Source organism: Phyllobates terribilis, unplaced genomic scaffold (assembly GCF_046119375.1).
Source record: "Phyllobates terribilis strain yellow unplaced genomic scaffold, ASM4611937v1 Scaffold_9__5_contigs__length_417890890, whole genome shotgun sequence".
NCBI lineage: Eukaryota > Metazoa > Chordata > Amphibia > Anura > Dendrobatidae > Phyllobates > Phyllobates terribilis.
The window spans coordinates 280,621,301-280,639,930 of record NW_027362769.1 but is presented as its reverse complement, the minus strand read 5'-3'; the positions used below and the strand labels follow the sequence as shown (position 1 = coordinate 280,639,930).

General features: G+C 41.2%; 1 protein-coding gene across 1 annotated transcript in view; it reads left to right on the top strand.

Moving 5' to 3' along the window:
• The window catches only part of GLS (glutaminase), a 672,521-nt gene that overhangs the window by 624,492 nt on the left and 29,399 nt on the right, over positions 1-18,630 (top strand). The window contains exon 17 of the mRNA XM_073647835.1: positions 1,057-1,120. Coding sequence (XP_073503936.1) covers positions 1,057-1,120 — 64 coding nt within the window. The remainder of the gene's footprint in view (positions 1-1,056; positions 1,121-18,630) is intronic.

Here is an 18,630-nt window from a genome sequence, read left to right as displayed (position 1 = left end):
TCTATCAATATAAAAAAAGAATTAATCCGATCGGTAAACGGCATAACGAGAAAAAAATTCCAAACGCAAGAATTACGTTTTTTTGGTCGCCACAACATTGCAATAAAATGCAATAACGGGCGATCAAAACATCGTATCTGCCCCAAAATGGTATCAATAAAAACGTTAGCCCGGCGCGCAAAAAATAAGCCCTGAGCCGGCCCCAGATCCCAAAAAATGGAGATGCTACAGGTCTTGGAAAATGGCACCATTTTTTTTATTTTTTTTAGCAAATATGGATTTTTTTTTCAACACTTAAATAAAAAAGAACCTATACATGTTTGGTGTCTACGAACTCGTAATGCCCTGGAGAATAATAATGGCAGGTCAGTTTTAGCATCCAGTGAACGTGGAAAGAAAAAAAAAACAAAAAACAACTGTGGAATTGCATTTTTTTTTGCAATTTCACCACACTTGGAATTTTTTCCCGTTTTCCAGTACACGATATGGTAAAACTAGTAATGGCGTTTAAAAGTACAACTCGTCCAACAAAAAATAAGCCCTCACATGGCCATATTGACTGAAAAAGAAAAACAGTATGGCTCTGGGTACAAGGGAAGCAAAAAACGAAAATTCAAAAACGGAAAATCCCAAGCTCGCGAAGGGGTTAATATATAAATGAGCTGTTAAGAAATTTCCTGTTAGAGACTTGTAGATCAGGAGAGCAGTATGTCATTCATTACATGTCTCACACTGGTAATGCCCCCTTTCATCTATAATAAGCTGTGGAGGCAGATTCTCATGGAGGTCAGTGTCTGGTCTATAGTTCTTGCATATTAAGAAAAAAATTGGATTTCTCTGGAATAAGATATCAGATTGCAGATATCAAAATATCATTTTATTCAGCTTCCTGTGACCTACACGCCCTTATAGGAGGGTTGGTCTTATTGACAAATCCCCTTTTAGTTTGCTTTATAAACATAAAAGGTACCTTTCTAAACACAGTTGGATTTTTTTAATTGAAAGCCAATATATGAATGTTCAGTTTGATTCTTTTGCTTTTATTTTGAAATGCAGGGCATGTAGAAGTTGTACGTTTTCTTCTCGAGGCATGCAAAGTTAACCCTTTCCCAAAAGACAGGTAATTCTTTTTAAATACTGTTAAAATATATATTTTTGTAAATCAATATTTTGAGACAGTTATAGTATGGTTTTCTCTTTAGATTTTCTGTATCAAATTGGGACAGTTCTGGCTAGCATAACTTATAGGACTATTAGCAAAACTCAAATCTCCAGAAGAAATAGCTAAATGGCACTTCATACGACATACACACCACACCTAAGCTGCAGGATAATGAGCTCAGGAATAGAAGAGAACCATGATTAAAAGATAAATTAACAACTTTATTTGAAACAAATGTACATACATCAAACAAAAATATTAAAAAAACTAAAAATACAAAGTGCTTCAAGGAAGGGACGCCACTGCACCCTGTCTGATAATGTCATTGCCCAGATACCGTACAATATAAAGTAAAGGAGATCCATATGAGTACTGTAAAGTGACTAAATATACTAATCAATTATCATTAGCTAAAAGACACAATCCTATCACATCACTAAATATAATATTCAATAGATATTAGCTGTTAAACACATTCCTCTACTGTAGTACTATAGAACTCCTAAGAATTAACTTAGAACAGTGCATGCTATCACCTAATGTCTGGTGAAGAGTCCCAGAGGGCAAACCCAGCAGTCACAGCAACTCGTAATGCCCACAAAAATAAAAGTTATGTATGTATAGTTAATATATTTATATTTGTATGGTAACAAATTGTCATTCAGTTATATAAATATACATAACAGGAAAAAACATACTTATGGTGGTGCTCCAAAGGATATGCTGGAAGTAACAACAATGCTAAACTAATTAAAGCCCAGGGAGGTACCTATGATTCCAAGGTGTATAAGAATGCACTCGGCAGCAGCAGTCAGGACAAATCAGAGCGGTGTCCCCACACCCTGACGCGCATTTCACCACAAGCTTCTTCTGGGGGCGTTTGACCGTTTGTTTTGTTTGATCGAACTGGGACTAGCTCAGCCATGTATGACTAGCCAGGGTCTATTTTGTTTAGTTAGCGCCTCGACAAGGCTAGAGATTTTGTGTTTATGGTTTTGTTTTTCAGTGCTGTGCAACCTGTAGGAATAAACATCACATTGTTTTAACAAAAGAATACAGTACCTGTGTGAACACTGTCTACTTCTGAGCCTAAATCCCTACAATTGTTGTTTGAATGCGAAGCACAGTCCCGAAGAGCTTGGGTGATTACCGTTTAAAACGGAATGTCCTGGGTAAAGGCAGCTTCAGCATTGCAAATAGTCTAAAATCATGGAGGAGCTTGTTAAGCAACTGGTCCAGGCTAATATCCTGCAGCAGCAGACCCAACAGGAAACTATCAAACTCCTGATCCATCAGTTTCAACAGCAGCAGTATCAACAGCAGTTACAGCTTCAGCAGGAGCAGCATCAACAGTTTTATAAGCTGTTGAAACAGCTACAGCAACATCAGCAGCAGGTGGCTCTCATGACAGAAGCTGTCCGGGCCAGGGAGACAGCACCTCCCTCCAGCCAAAGTGAAGGTATCCACATGAGGTAAACAGTACAGGACTCCTTGCAGAAAATGACTATGAAGGACAGCATCAAGGCTTTTCTGACTGTCTTCGAGAGGGTGGCAGACAGCAAGAAACGGCCCTTAGAACAATGGGCAGAGGTCTTAGCTCCATACCTTACTAGGGAACCTCCGAAAGTGTTCTACAACTTTACTCTGCAAGATGGCAAGGTGTATGGCAAACTGAAGGAGAAGATTATGTCACCTTTGGGTGTAACCCTGGCAGTCTGGGCACAACGGGTACACCACTGGTGCTGCCAAAGGGACAAGCCTACTCGATCCCAGATGTTCGACCTGTTACACATGGTGCAAAAGTGGCTGCAGCCTGAGACCTGTTCTTTGGCACAGATGGTGGAAAGAGTGGTAGTGGCCTGATTTACACACTTACTGACTAATTCCATGCTAAGCTGAGTTGCCCAAGGATATTCCCAGAACTTTGAGCCTCATAGAAAGTTACTTGGCTGTGGAGAACGCCCTGAGCAGTCAAGGGAGCCTGAGGTCACCTTTCTGGGATACCCAAAATAAAAGGGCCCAAGACCACGTCTGAGGGACGCACAAAGACCCAGGAGGTGTCAGGGCCAGGTTCAAGGGGGACATCTCATAATATTGTCTGTTAGAGGTGTCGTGCCTCAGGTCATATATCAGCCCATTGTCTGCTGGTATCAGAATCAATGGATTGCTCCATAGGCCGGCACTACTATTACTTCGCTTACCCTGCTTGCAGCACTGTACCTCATCCTGGCGAGGATGAGCAAAATGTAGCAAAGCCAGATAGGCTAGGGTTAAATCCTAGCTGTTATGTTCTGCTACCAGAGCTAAGCAAAGAGAGGAGATCTGTCCCTATGATAGAACTCAGCTTGATCCCTACGATGTAACAGGGGACCTGATCTTGCGATCAGACCTGCTAAAGTCCTAAGCTAGTCTGTACGGAGACCTATAGATGTGGGGAAGGAATCCCTACAAGTACTAAGGACTGGGAGGAAAATGGGACACCTCCTAACAGAAATAGTAGCAGACAGACGAACAAACAAAATATATAGAACATAGAGGTCCGTAGACCAAGCAAACTAACAGAGTTAGATACAGAGCACAGGCTAGCTAGAAAGTAGTTATACAATGAAGTCCAGCAAAGCCAGAAGGGCGGAGCAGGATTAAATAGGCCAACAAGGTCATGTGACCAGCAAAGGAAAAAACCTAAGAGCAAGGTTCTAACAGTACCCCCCCTTCTAAGAGGATCCTCCGGATCCCCTAGGACCAGGCTTATCAGGAAATCTCCTGTGAAACGCTCTGATAAGTCTGGACGCGGAAACATCATCTGACCTCACCCAAGAGTTATCCTCGGGTCCGAAACCTTTCTAGGCCACAAGATACTGCAAACTACCTCTATACCGTCTAGAGTTAAGGATGCGAGAAATTTCATATTCCCCGTCCTCCACCACCGGAGGAACAGAGGCAGAGGCGTCACCATCCGACACAACAGCTTTTTTTAACAGAGAGACATGAAATAAAGGATTAATTCTCCAGGAGGTAGGAACCTCCAACCTAACAGCAGATTGGTTGACAACCTGAAGCACCTTAAAGGGCCCTACAAACTTGGGACCCAATTTCTTAGAAGGAATCCTCAACCGCAGATTCCTAGAGGACAACCAAACCATGTCACCAACAGCGAACAAAACCTCCTGTCGTTTCCTATCAAAGTAGTCTTTAGATTTTCTGTTGGCCTCCTGAAGATTACCACGCACATCCGTCCAAACTCTCTCCAAATCACCGGAAAAATTCTCCTCCTCAGGCACGGCAGATCCCAACTTGGAGAACGACCCAAACGACGGATGTCTCCCAGAACAACAAAAAAAAGGCGAACAACCAGCAGAAGAAGATGTATGATTGTTCAGAGCAAATTCAGCAAGTGGCAGAAACTCAGACCACCCCTCTTGATTGTCTGCCACAAAACAACGCAAGAACTGCTCAACATCCTGGTTTTTCCTTTCTGTCTGGCCATTAGATTCAGGATGATATCCGGACGAGAACGACAAATGAACTCCCAACCTGTCACAAAAGGCACGCCAAAAATGAGCCACGAACTGAGGACCCCTATCAGAAACAATGTCAGTAGGAACGCCATGAAGTCTGACAATTTCCTTGACAAAGGCCTTAGCGAGAGTTTTAGCGCAGGGCAGTTTGACGAAGGGAACCAAGTGACACATCTTGCTAAAACGGTCCACGACCACCCAGATGACAGTAAAACCCTCAGAGGGGGGAAGGTCAGTTATAAAGTCCATAGCCAAATGTGTCCAAGGAGCACTGGGAACCTCCAAAGGACAAAGCAACCCCGCAGCAGGAGTATGTGAGGACTTAGATCTAGCACATATAGTACATTGACGCACCCACTTAATGACTTCCTTCTGCCATCCAGGCCACCAAAAACTGCGACCCACCAGTCTCTTGGTCTCAGAGATTCCGGGATGACCTGCCAACCGAGATTCGTGACACTCAACAAACAAATCTCTCCTAAAGGTCCCAGGCACAAACAACCTCCCATGAGGAGTGTTAGATGGGGCATTCTCCTGTGCTTTAAGAATCTCATCTTCCAAAACGGAGTCCAAAGCAGCTATCACAACACCTTCTTGTAAAATGTTCTCCTCTTTCTCAGCACCGACTATGGGAGAAAAACTGCGAGACAAGGCATCCGCCTTAACATTCTTAGTACCAGGGATGTAAGTAACGGAGAAATTAAACCGCGAGAAAAACAGTGCCCACCTAGCCTGACGGGCATTCAGGCGCTTGGCAGCATCAAGATAAATCAGATTTTTATGATCCGTAAGAACCTGAACGGGAAATTCCGCACCTTCCAAGAAGTGGCGCCAGTGTTCAAATGCGAGTTTAATAGCCAATAATTCCCGATTACCAATATCATAATTCAGTTCAGTCTCCGAAAATTTTTTTGAAAAAAAGGCACAGGGATGTAATCCATCCCCGTTATCCTGAGACAATACTGCGCCAACCCCCACAGAGGAAGCATCAACCTCAACCAAAAATGGCTTAGTCACATCAGGCTGCATAAGGATGGGAGCAGAGGTGAACCTCTCCTTGAGATACACAAAAGCTTCAATGGCCTCAGAAGACCACTGAACCGCATCAGCACCTTTCCTGGTGAGATCGGTCAGAGGTTTGACAATACTAGAAAAAAATTTTATGAATTTTCTGTAATAATTGGCGAAACCTAAAAACCTCTGTATCGATTTCAAACCAATAGGCCTAGGCCATTCCTGTACAGCTTGAACTTTAACCGGGTCCATCTCAAAACCTTCGCTGGAGATAATGTAACCCAAAAAACTAATTCTCTGTACAGCGAACTCACATTTCTCCAGCTTAGCAAAAAGCGTATTGTCCATTAACAACTGTAATACCTCACGTACGCTCCGCCAATGAGACTCCAGATCCGGCGAATAAATCAAAATGTCATCCAAATACACAACCACATTTTTGCCGATCAAAGGTCTAAGGATGTCATTAATAAGATTCTGAAAAAATGCAGGAGCATTAGTAAGACCAAAAGGCATCACCAGATTCTCAAAATGACCCACAGGAGTGTTAAAAGCAGTCTTCCATTCGTCACCCTCCTTCATGCGCAACAGATTGTATGCCCCCTTAAGGTCAATTTTAGAGAACCACTTGGACCCCATTAACTGGTTAAACAGATCAGGAATCAATGGCAGTGGGTAAGGATTGCGTACAGTAATTTTGTTAATCTCACGAAAATCCAGACAAGGACGTAAACCGCCGTCCTTTTTTTTTACAAAAAAAAATCCAACCGCCACAGGAGACTTAGAGGGCCTAATGTGACCGGCGGCCAAACTTGTCTGTATGTATTCCTCCAAAGCCTTCCTCTCAGGAATAGTAAGGTTAAATAAACGACTTTTAGGAAGAGTCGCTCCAGGGACAAATTCAATAGAACAATCATAGTCTCTATGGGGAGGCAAAACCTGCGATTCCTTCTCAGAAAAAACTCTCCAAAAATCCTGAATAGGAACAGGCAATTCTCCCCTATCCAAAGCTGCAATACGCCCGTTACAACACTTGTCATAACATTTATGGCTCCAGGATTTAATTTCACTGGTAGACCAATCCAGTACAGGATTGTGAAATTTTTACCAGGGCAATCCCAAAATTACTGGAGAAGGCAAGTTATTCAAAACTACCAAATCCAATTTCTCATGGTGAACACCATTAATAGTGAGAGGAAATTCACAGACCTTGAGAGTAATATTCTTCAAAGGGGAACCATCCACAGAAACCACAGCAATGGGGGATGATAAAGGTTCGGGTTTTAAATTGAGTCTTTCCAAGAATCCCCCATCAATTACATTCAGAGTAGACCCACAATCGACAAACACCCGAAATTCCATTAATTTTTCCTGAGCAATCGTGGAAGCAGCTAAAAATACACCCTTGGAATTTAAACAGGCAATACGGGCATGACTGACCATTTTTTTTTCTTTCTTCATACGAAGCTCACAGCCTTTAATCAAATGACCAGATTTTCCGCAATAGAAACACAAGCCTTCAGAAAATCTGCGATCTTTTTCTTGAGAGCGAGGTGCCACCGATCCAATCTCCATCGGTTGACCACTGTTAGTACACACATTCTCATAACCAGAAACTGACATAGCAGAGGATTTGCTCTCATTAACCCTTGCACGCAGTCTCCTATCCACCCGTATAGCTAATTGCATAGCCTGTTGCAAATCTTCAGGTGTAGGATAAGCAATTAGCAGGTCTTTAACCCTTTCATTGAGCCCAGCAAGAAATAGACTTTTCAGAGCAGAATCGTTCCACCCTGTTTGAGTAGACCAACGACGGAAATGAGTACAATATTTTTCCATTTAAACACCTAAACAAAATATCACATGAGGGGCCTAATAAATAGAGACAACCAGCAGACACATAGCCCCCCTAAAAAATAACTTTTATTAATAATCTCTAAAAAGGACCTAAAAGTCCATAGACAAGCAACAATAATACTCTAAATAATAGGACATATAGAATCAGGTAATACACCGACCGGGAGGGAATACAGATTCAAGCTGTCCCTGTTATGTCCCTAAATCCTGTCCCTACCTGACAGCGGAGGTTGGCACCCTAATTTGTACTTCGTGGCGCCCCCGCTCAACGTCGGTATCCCTAATGTCCCTACAAGGACCCTTGTCTTAAATTAAACAAAACCACAATAGTGAGAAAGGGTAGAAAAAGTGAACGTATAAATACAGAAGCCGATAATAGGTCAATGATTATAGATGGCCAAATTCATTTGGTCGGGTAAACATAAATGCTCTAGGGTAGAGGAGCACAGTGCTTGTTTCTCCATAGCCAAAACAAATCAAATAGCAGCCAGAGCAATCAAATATGGACACATGCTACACTTTGATAGTCCAGCTATATACCTCAAAAGGGGGCTCAGAAAGCAAAATCCTACCCAGGTAGATGTCTCCCCATACATCAAATGGAATTTAAGTATTGGTATTTGAAAAAGCATAATATCTATATCAAAGTATCAGGTCCAGACTCTGTCTGTCATAGATGTACATAATAGTAGACAGAAAGAAGGACACTTATCATTATTAGTCCCTATACCTTTTCAAAGAGAGACACTCATCATTATTAGTCCCTATTCCTTTTCAAAAGACCAGAAAATGGCAATCAGAATATACATTTTCATTAGTAAAAAAACAATAACACTAAAACCTTAATGGTCCCCAATTCCAGCAGTCAGAAAGTAGATATCATTAGTAAGTAAAAAAATGACACTTATCCTTAGTAGTCCCAACGCGTTTCCCCCTAGTTTCCACCAGGGTTCATCAGGGGATCTGGGGAAGACCTCAATCCCTCACCCCAGATTGCCAGACAATGCTGCATGTGTAGGAAATTCTTGCACATATACCTCCCTTATAAACTCAGCTCAGCCCCATAATTAGTGATAATCGCAAACGCCTGTGTACTGCTGTCATCGTACACATGCCCGGCGTCCACCGCCAAATGTAAGTCCGTGGACCGCACATGGAACGCACGCACCCGGAAATGACGATATGCTAATGACGCCCACCGGAAATGACGTCACCAGACTGCATCAGAGTATCTGAAGCGCATCTGGAACGCACACACCCGGAAGTAACGGTGTCTAACTAGCGTCCATCGGGATATGATGTCATCCAAATGTGGCGGTACATGGTTAGGAGGCAAAGTCTACACCCATCCCCATATACGTTTGTCAGTAATTGTCATGGTAGCCAGCAATGCAAACACCGGCCAGACGGGCATACCTCCCACCAACATACCCCATATATTTAAAGTGCCATAGACGGACAGGTCGGCACCAGGGCTAAGATGTCCAAAAGTTATTCAGCGCAAAATAAATGTACACGCTGTACACCGGAGGACAAAGGCATTCAGTATATAATAAATAGGAAGGTTGGAGTCTGACTATTATATAATTAAAGTGTTATCCACATATTACAATGTTGTTTATCATCCACAGAGTATTTAACGCTGTTAGAGTAGGAGAAAAATAAGTCCCAAACATATAAATACATATTTAGCCACAATGGGTATATACATATGGTGATCATTAGACCAATACCATATCGGCTGGTTCTATTCGGCCCCTAATATCACATTCTTGGAATCAGATAAAACTCGAGAAGCTCAACTGTTCATTAATGCCCCCAGGGGCCATTGACTCCATCCAAAAGATCCAACGGGCCTCCCGTTGGAGTATTTTTTTATTCCAGTCACCCTGCCTGATTGACCGTGCCACAACCTCCAAAACCCTAAATGAAATGCATCTCACATCACCCCCATGTTTAGATATTATATGTCTGGCGAGTGGTGTATCCCTGCCATGCCTAACGTCTCCAAGGTGCTCGCCTATCCGGACGCGTAATTCACGTTTCGTTTTCCCGATATAATCCATTGGACACGTACACGTGCAGAGGTACACCACTCCTGACGTTTTGCAGTTGGCGAAATCTTTCATCTCGTATGTGCGTTTAGTCACTGCACTCACAAAACTCTTTGAAGGTGTGACAAATTTACAGAAGGAGCAGTGACCACATCTGAACGTACCCTTAGACCTACTTCTCAACCATGTGATCTCCTTCATCTGAGGCGTAAAGTGACTATGTACGACTGTATCCTTCACGGATCTCCCCCTCCTATATGTAACCGAAGGTGTTTTTGGGACCAAGCCCACCACATCCGGATCTGCTCGTAGGATCCCCCAGTATTTTTCAAGAATGCCCATTACTTTTCTTGACTGATCATCATAGGTGCCTATCAGTCGTGTGATGGACTCAGAGTTACATCTATCTCTTGGAGTGAGGAGGGACGATCTATCTGTCGTCCTTGCCTGTTGATATGCCTTGTCTATTACTCCTTCAGGATAACCCCTAGTTCTAAGCCTATGAGATAGATTACACGACTCAGATTGAAAGTCATTCCACGAGGAACAGTTCCTCCGCACCCTAAGGAACTGTCCCTTAGGAATGCCTCTTTTTAGAGGCGGAGGATGGAAGCTCCCCCACTCTAGAAGGCTATTGGTCGCAGAAGGTTTACGATACAGTGAAGTTTTTAAAGTACCATCACCATTTCTTGAGATTTTTAAATCCAGGAAGGAGATCTCGTCCACTCCCACCTCACAAGTGAAGGATAGTCCAAAAGGGTTAACATTCAGATGTGCCACGAACGTCCGAAAAGATGCCTCATCCCCTGCCCACAGGACGAGGATGTCGTCAATATATCTGCCCCAGAAAAGTATCCGTGGGGCCCAGACGACATCCTCGTCTCTGAACACAACAGTATCCTCCCACCAACCCAGGAGTAAATTAGCGTACGTAGGGGCACAAGGGCTCCCCATCGCTGTGCCCCTGAGTTGGTGGTAGTATCTCCCATTGTATAGAAAATAATTATGTCGTAATACAAAATCCAAAAGTTCCAGGAGAAATTTATTGTGTGGCCTCAGGTGTGTCCCTCTACTTTTCAAATAGTATTCGACGGCTGTTAAACCCACTTCGTGTCGAATACTACTATATAGAGCCTCAACATCGATTGAGGCCAAAATCGTATTGGAATCAATGGACACACCTTCTAATTTGTTCAAAAGGTCCATAGTATCCCTCAGATATGATGGGAGGGCTAGGACAAATGGTCTCAAGACCTTATCCAAATACACACTCGAATTTTGGCATAGGGCATCAATCCCTGCAACAATAGGTCTTCCCTTGAGGGGGCTGATGCCCTTGTGTATCTTGGGAAGTGCATAGAACGTCGCTGTTACAGGCCATTTCGGAATGAGGAAATCATATTCATTTTTCGAGAGCAGATTCATTGTCAGTGCACATGACAGAATCTTAGATAGTCCCACCATATATTCACTGCTGGGATCCTTCCGTAAGACTTCGTATGTGGACACATCTGATAGGAGACCCTGACACATTTCAATATACTGGGTGTCATCCAAGACAACAATGTTGCCGCCCTTATCAGAGGGCTTCAGCACTACTGCATTATTAGCACCCAGGGATTCCAACGCCCTTTTTTCCCCCAAAGACAAATTAGAACGTGCTGGTTCATATCTTGGGTTAATATTACGGATCTCTTCAGAAACCAATTTAAGGAAGATATCTATGCCCCCTATGTCACCGACTGGGGGCATCCTAGTGCTCCTAGGTTTCAGATCAGAGAAGGGTCCGAGGCCAGTACTCCTCTGTCCCTCCTCTGATAATTCTGATAATGTTAACACATCCGGGAGATCCTCCAGGGATATGCCCAAATGTTGGCACTTCAATCTGTCATTATGCAGAAAAAACTTTCTCCATTTTAATTTTCTGGTAAAGAGGTTAATATCTTTTATCCAAGAAAAAGGGTCAAATCTCGTCGTTGGGACAAATGTGAGGCCTTTCCGGAGGACAGACCTCTCACAATCAGACAAAGCATAAGAAGATATATTAATTATCTGGTTTTCATTATCCTCTGGAAGATCATTAGTCCTATAGCCCATTACCTGTGTGTTTGGGGCCCAGTGCGTTCCCGCAGTTTGTAAGGAAGGAGGCCCATTGTTTCTAAAAAAGACGATGAGGAAGAGGAGGACTGTGCAGATGGGGATATAAGACTGCCCCCTCTTTGTTCCAAAATTTGTCCCTGCCATCTCCTTTGGTAGCCCCTCCTCCCTCGTCCCCTACCTCTATGGTTAACCTTACCACCGAGGTGCCTTACTCCCCCTTCAGCATCTGAAGACTCAGGGTCGGAGGAGGAGATATCTACAGGGAAATTAGCCCCCTCACTAAGGCCCGGATAGGCACGCTTTTCACGAAAGTCTGCACAGTCCCTCAAAAACCTCTTATGTTTTCTATCTTTAATATTTAGTTGAAAACGTTCAACCGCAGTTTTTAGATTATCCTCCTTGTTAGAAAAGTCAGGGTTAGTCCTATATTTCAATACTTCCTCAGTTAGCTCTCTCAGTCTACTAGAAGTTCTTTCCAATGTTATTTTTTCCTCATTCAATAGAATCTGCATAAACCTAACGGAGGAAGCTGTAGACTCCTCCTCCCACCTAGACAACAGACCCGGAGTTCTACATCTTTGTGCTGGTGCAATGTGTATTCTCAGGCCTCTTGGGACTATTTTTTGTTTAATATAACTCTCAAGGGATTGTACCTCCCACCAAGATTTAATGTTGTCTTTAAACGCACTCAGTAGCTCAGTAAACACTGCTTTTAGGGTAGGAGTTGCTGAGGAGCTATTCTCCAATTCAGCTTCAGAAAAAACCTCTCGAGCATCATCCATCCATTTATTAGTATCAAAAGGGCCTGATAAGAAGCCAGCCATACTAGAAAATCAATTTAAACACCTAAACAAAATATCACATGAGGGGCCTAATAAATAGAGACAACCAGCAGACACATAGCCCCCCTAAAAAATAACTTTTATTAATAATCTCTAAAAAGGACCTAAAAGTCCATTACGCGTCCGGATAGGCGAGCACCTTGGAGACGTTAGGCATGGCAGGGATACACCACTCGCCAGACATATAATATCTAAACATGGGGGTGATGTGAGATGCATTTCATTTAGGGTTTTGGAGGTTGTGGCACGGTCAATCAGGCAGGGTGACTGGAATAAAAAAATACTCCAACGGGAGGCCCGTTGGATCTTTTGGATGGAGTCAATGGCCCCTGGGGGCATTAATGAACAGTTGAGCTTCTCGAGTTTTATCTGATTCCAAGAATGTGATATTAGGGGCCGAATAGAACCAGCCTATATGGTATTGGTCTAATGATCACCATATGTATATACCCATTGTGGCTAAATATGTATTTATATGTTTGGGACTTATTTTTCTCCTACTCTAACAGCGTTAAATACTCTGTGGATGATAAACAACATTGTAATATGTGGATAACACTTTAATTATATAATAGTCAGACTCCAACCTTCCTATTTATTATATACTGAATGCCTTTGTCCTTCAGTGTACAGCGTGTACATTTATTTTGCGCTGAATAACTTTTGGACATCTTAGCCCTGGTGCCGACCTGTCCGTCTATGGCACTTTAAATATATGGGGTATGTTGGTGGGAGGTATGCCCGTCTGGCCGGTGTTTGCATTGCTGGCTACCATGACAATTACTGACAAACGTATATGGGGATGGGTGTAGACTTTGCCTCCTAACCATGTACCGCCACATTTGGATGACATCATATCCCGATGGACGCTAGTTAGACACCGTTACTTCCGGGTGTGTGCGTTCCAGATGCGCTTCAGATACTCTGATGCAGTCTGGTGACGTCATTTCCGGTGGGCGTCATTAGCATATCGTCATTTCCGGGTGCGTGCGTTCCATGTGCGGTCCACGGACTTACATTTGGCGGTGGACGCCGGGCATGTGTACGATGACAGCAGTACACAGGCGTTTGCGATTATCACTAATTATGGGGCTGAGCTGAGTTTATAAGGGAGGTATATGTGCAAGAATTTCCTACACATGCAGCATTGTCTGGCAATCTGGGGTGAGGGATTGAGGTCTTCCCCAGATCCCCTGATGAACCCTGGTGGAAACTAGGGGGAAACGCGTTGGGACTACTAAGGATAAGTGTCATTTTTTTACTTACTAATGATATCTACTTTCTGACTGCTGGAATTGGGGACCATTAAGGTTTTAGTGTTATTGTTTTTTTACTAATGAAAATGTATATTCTGATTGCCATTTTCTGGTCTTTTGAAAAGGAATAGGGACTAATAATGATGAGTGTCTCTCTTTGAAAAGGTATAGGGACTAATAATGATAAGTGTCCTTCTTTCTGTCTACTATTATGTACATCTATGACAGACAGAGTCTGGACCTGATACTTTGATATAGATATTATGCTTTTTCAAATACCAATACTTAAATTCCATTTGATGTATGGGGAGACATCTACCTGGGTGGGATTTTGCTTTCTGAGCCCCCTTTTGAGGTATATAGCTGGACTATCAAAGTGTAGCATGTGTCCATATTTGATTGCTCTGGCTGCTATTTGATTTGTTTTGGCTATGGAGAAACAAGCACTGTGCTCCTCTACCCTAGAGCATTTATGTTTACCCGACCAAATGAATTTGGCCATCTATAATCATTGACCTATTATCGGCTTCTGTATTTATACGTTCACTTTTTCTACCCTTTCTCACTATTGTGGTTTTGTTTAATTTAAGACAAGGGTCCTTGTAGGGACATTAGGGATACCGACGTTGAGCGGGGGCGCCACGAAGTACAAATTAGGGTGCCAACCTCCGCTGTCAGGTAGGGACAGGATTTAGGGACATAACAGGGACAGCTTGAATCTGTATTCCCTCCCGGTCGGTGTATTACCTGATTCTATATGTCCTATTATTTAGAGTATTATTGTTGTTTGTCTATGGACTTTTAGGTCCTTTTTAGAGATTATTAATAAAAGTTATTTTTTAGGGGGGCTATGTGTCTGCTGGTTGTCTCTACAATATTTTTCCACATTACCTGATCCCTGTCTCAAACGTCTCAACTCAGTCTCAGCTGATGCGACACGGTCAGGATCATCATATAATAGCCCCAAAGCAGAAAAAAAACTATCCACTGATCTGAAGCATGTATCACTAGGTTGCAAAGAAAATGCCCACTCCTGAGGCTCTTTGCGCAAAAGTGACATTATGAACCCTATGCGCTGGGATTCATCCCCAGAGGACTTGGGTCTCAAACGAAAATACAATAAGCAAGCATTTTTAAATGAAAAAAATTCTTGGTGTTCACCAAAAAATAAATCCGGCAAACATACCTTAGGCTCCAAGAAATGTGCTCCAGGACAGTTACTCACGTGCTGACGGAGCTCGGCCACCTCCAGAGAGAGTCCCTGCAGGCGATGAGCCAAATCCTGAACCGACACCATGATGGAACAGAAAAATCTTTCCTTAGAGAATTTGCAGGCTGGACTTACTGTTATGTTCTGCTACCAGAGCTAAGGAAAGAGAGGAGATCTGTCCCTACAATAGAACTCAGCTTGATCCCTACGATGTAACAGGGGACCTGATCCTGCGATCAGACCTGCTAAAGTCCTAAGCTAGTCTGTACGGAGACCTATAGATGTGGGGAAGGAATCCCTACAAGTACTAAGGACTGGGAGGAAAATGGGACACCTCCTAACAGAAATAGTAGCAGACAGACGAACAAACAAAATATATAGAACATAGAGGTCCGTAGACCAAGCAAACTAACAGAGTTAGATACAGAGCACAGGCTAGCTAGAAAGTAGTTCTACAATGAAGTCCAGCAAAGCCAGAAGGGCGGAGCAGGATTAAATAGGCCAACAAGGAAGCTGACCAGAGTGGATTGTATTGGAGTTAGAGAGACAAGCCACAATCCGTTTCAGAGAAGAGACTGCACAGGTATGGGCACCAAACTGCAAGTATCACTGGTTGCCATGGACAATAGCCATTTGGTTGATCAAACTAAGACTAGCTCAGCCATGTATGAGTAGCTAGGGTCTATTTTGTTTTGTTAGCGCCTGGACAAGGCTAGGGATTTTGTGTTTATGGTTTTGTTTTTCGGTACTGTGCAACCTGTGGAAATAAGTCACATTACCTTGACAGAAGAATCCAGTACCTGTGTAAATGCTGCCCACTGCTAAGCCTGAATCCCTACTGTAATATATATATACATACATACATACATACATACATTCAGTGTCTTCACGTTTTTTACTTTACACCCACAAACTTAAATGTATTTTATTGGGATTTTATGTAATATTCCAACACAAATTAGCAACTATTTGTGAAGTGTAAAGGGAATGATGTGTGGTTTTCTAAATATTTTAAAAGTTTAAATCTGAATATTGTGATGTGCATTTGTATGCAGCCCCCCTGAGTCAAAACTTTGTAGGACTACCTGTTAAATATACTTATTTACATATATTTTTATATATGTAGGACTGTTTACCAGATGCCATTGTTCAAAGAATATAACGCGATATTCTTATAGAAAAATGTAGTAGTTTATTCTTGGATTGTCCATTAAAAAGAATAATTGCAGTAGTTACATAATTAGGTGAAATGGTTACAAAGTGATTGTCCATAACTTATTAGTTGAGATTCAGCCATCTTTTCCAGGGATCCTGAATGGTAGGTTGCGTCTGTCTGTGTTTAGCACGTGTGTCAGGGGCTATATGTCAGCTGCTTCCTCCAGCACGTAGATCCGCCGTCTGGTGTCGAGTGAAGTCCAAGTGAGCCACCTCCCTGTCTCTAACATGAGGTTATATAGGCCCCTCATAGCACCTGTTCTTCTACATATGGCACTAACTAACACTGAGCTAAAAATACAAGAATAGCCTGAATGTTTTGTCTGCAAAACCTACCACGTGCAATCTATGTGCTTCAGAATTGAGAATAAAAAATTAATATCCATAATTAATATTTAACAATTTTTGAGGATGACAGACATCAACTGGAATCCTCAAAGTAGATAGGTTCATCATTAGGATAGCAGGATCATCTTTCTTTTTTTCTTCTTCATAGCAATATAATTTAATGTCCATAATAATAATATTAATAATAATAATATCAATATCAGGTTATTGTTATACATATTCAATAGCATAATGATGTGAATTCATGTTATGGTAAGCCATGACTAATATTTATATAAAATGTATAATTATACTTCCCTAAATCTAAATCGAAGCAATCGTGGGTCCAATCACGGATCATCTGATGTCATCAGGTCTTCGTCCCTTCGTCTTCTTGGTTCTTTTAAAACACAGTCTTTAACTTATTTCACGCTATAACTTATTTCAACTCCTTTGAAATAAGTTATAGCGTGTAGATATTGTACAGTCCATAATTGTATTATTCATTATTATTCAGTCCATAAACTGTACTCTTTATTAAAAAGATCATGTGTCAATCAGTGTCCATAAATTAAATGTTGATAAGAAAACAAAGTTCATAGATGAAATGTAACTTTAATATCTGTGCTGTGTCATCTGGATTTACATTGGATTGTCTTTGTATAGTTCTGGAATCCTCCGTGTCATCCACACTTTTCTCGTGTCCCTTTTGGAACAGAGGTGACGTCCTTGGCCAGCAAAGCAAGGGTTAACTTGACACTTCCCTGCTTTACATAGCACCATAACCAGTACTTAGTCCTTAATGCACAGGACACATGTCACAGTGGCAGAGTCCTGACACTCCTTCATTATTCACCAGCTTTCAGGTGATAGGAAACCACCGGAACGTGACAAAAACTTGAACACAGCACAATTCATATAGGATCATCGACCTCTGCAATTGTGGTTATCGGTGGTGAGAATGTATTGCATGTAATTGACACAGTCTATTATCACTCAGCATTCACACCTGTTACCTTCTGTGACTTCCGGATAGTGGCTGTTTCTTCTTATAACTTTTGAGAATCTCTTGGATTTAGAAATATAAAAAGTCTTTATTAAGATAGAATTCATAATTGTGATGTTTTGATTGAAGTCTTCATTCCCTAATCTGATACCAAATCTGGCAATTTCCTAACCTATAATATCACAGCGTACCATAGCAATCAGTAATATCCGTCTACTTATTATCAAAATATTAAAATAAATGATGTTTAGAATAAAACAATAATAGATAATAATTCATTATTAATCAAGTTCATGTGATAGAACATTTTTTATGTCATAGGTGAAATTACCTTTTCCAACCCATAGGTGTCAGTGTGTTTTGATGTAACAAGTGTTTATATCTTTATTAACTAGATATATTTATTAAACCTATAATACCAAAGAATGTATGATCATGAACCATAATGAATAAATATATGAATGAATGCAAGAATGACTTGTTGAATTTACTCAGAAAATTGAAACATTCTTCTTCTTATATTGGAACCATATCATTATATTTAATGAAGCAATATTTTTGTACTAGACATTACTTTATTAAATATTGATGTGTTTCCTCAGTTGAGATGGTAAACTAAAATAAAATAAAAAATGAGAATTAAAATGAAAAAATAAGAAGAAAGTAAGAATAAAATGTAAAAATGAAAAATAAGGCCTTTATATGTTAATGACAAATGCCGAGTAATTATGTTCTCCGTAACAAATACCTTTATGTTTCCATTATCTGGATGATTTCATATTTGTCATAACCTTGTATTACCAAAATAATTAAATTATGCAACTTTGCATGTAATACCCATCTTAGTTATATCATTGTACCTTATTAATATTTCTCCTTTATTACAATGTGTGAAAAATAAGTATTGATCAAATGTGATTATGTAATCAGGATCAAAAACACAATTTCCCCCTTAATGCCAAAAAATATTATTTTCTAAAAGAATTAATATATCAGAACCAAAATTAAAATAATTAATTTTTCTATGAGTATTTTGTATAAATTTCATATGAATTTGTAGCATACATTT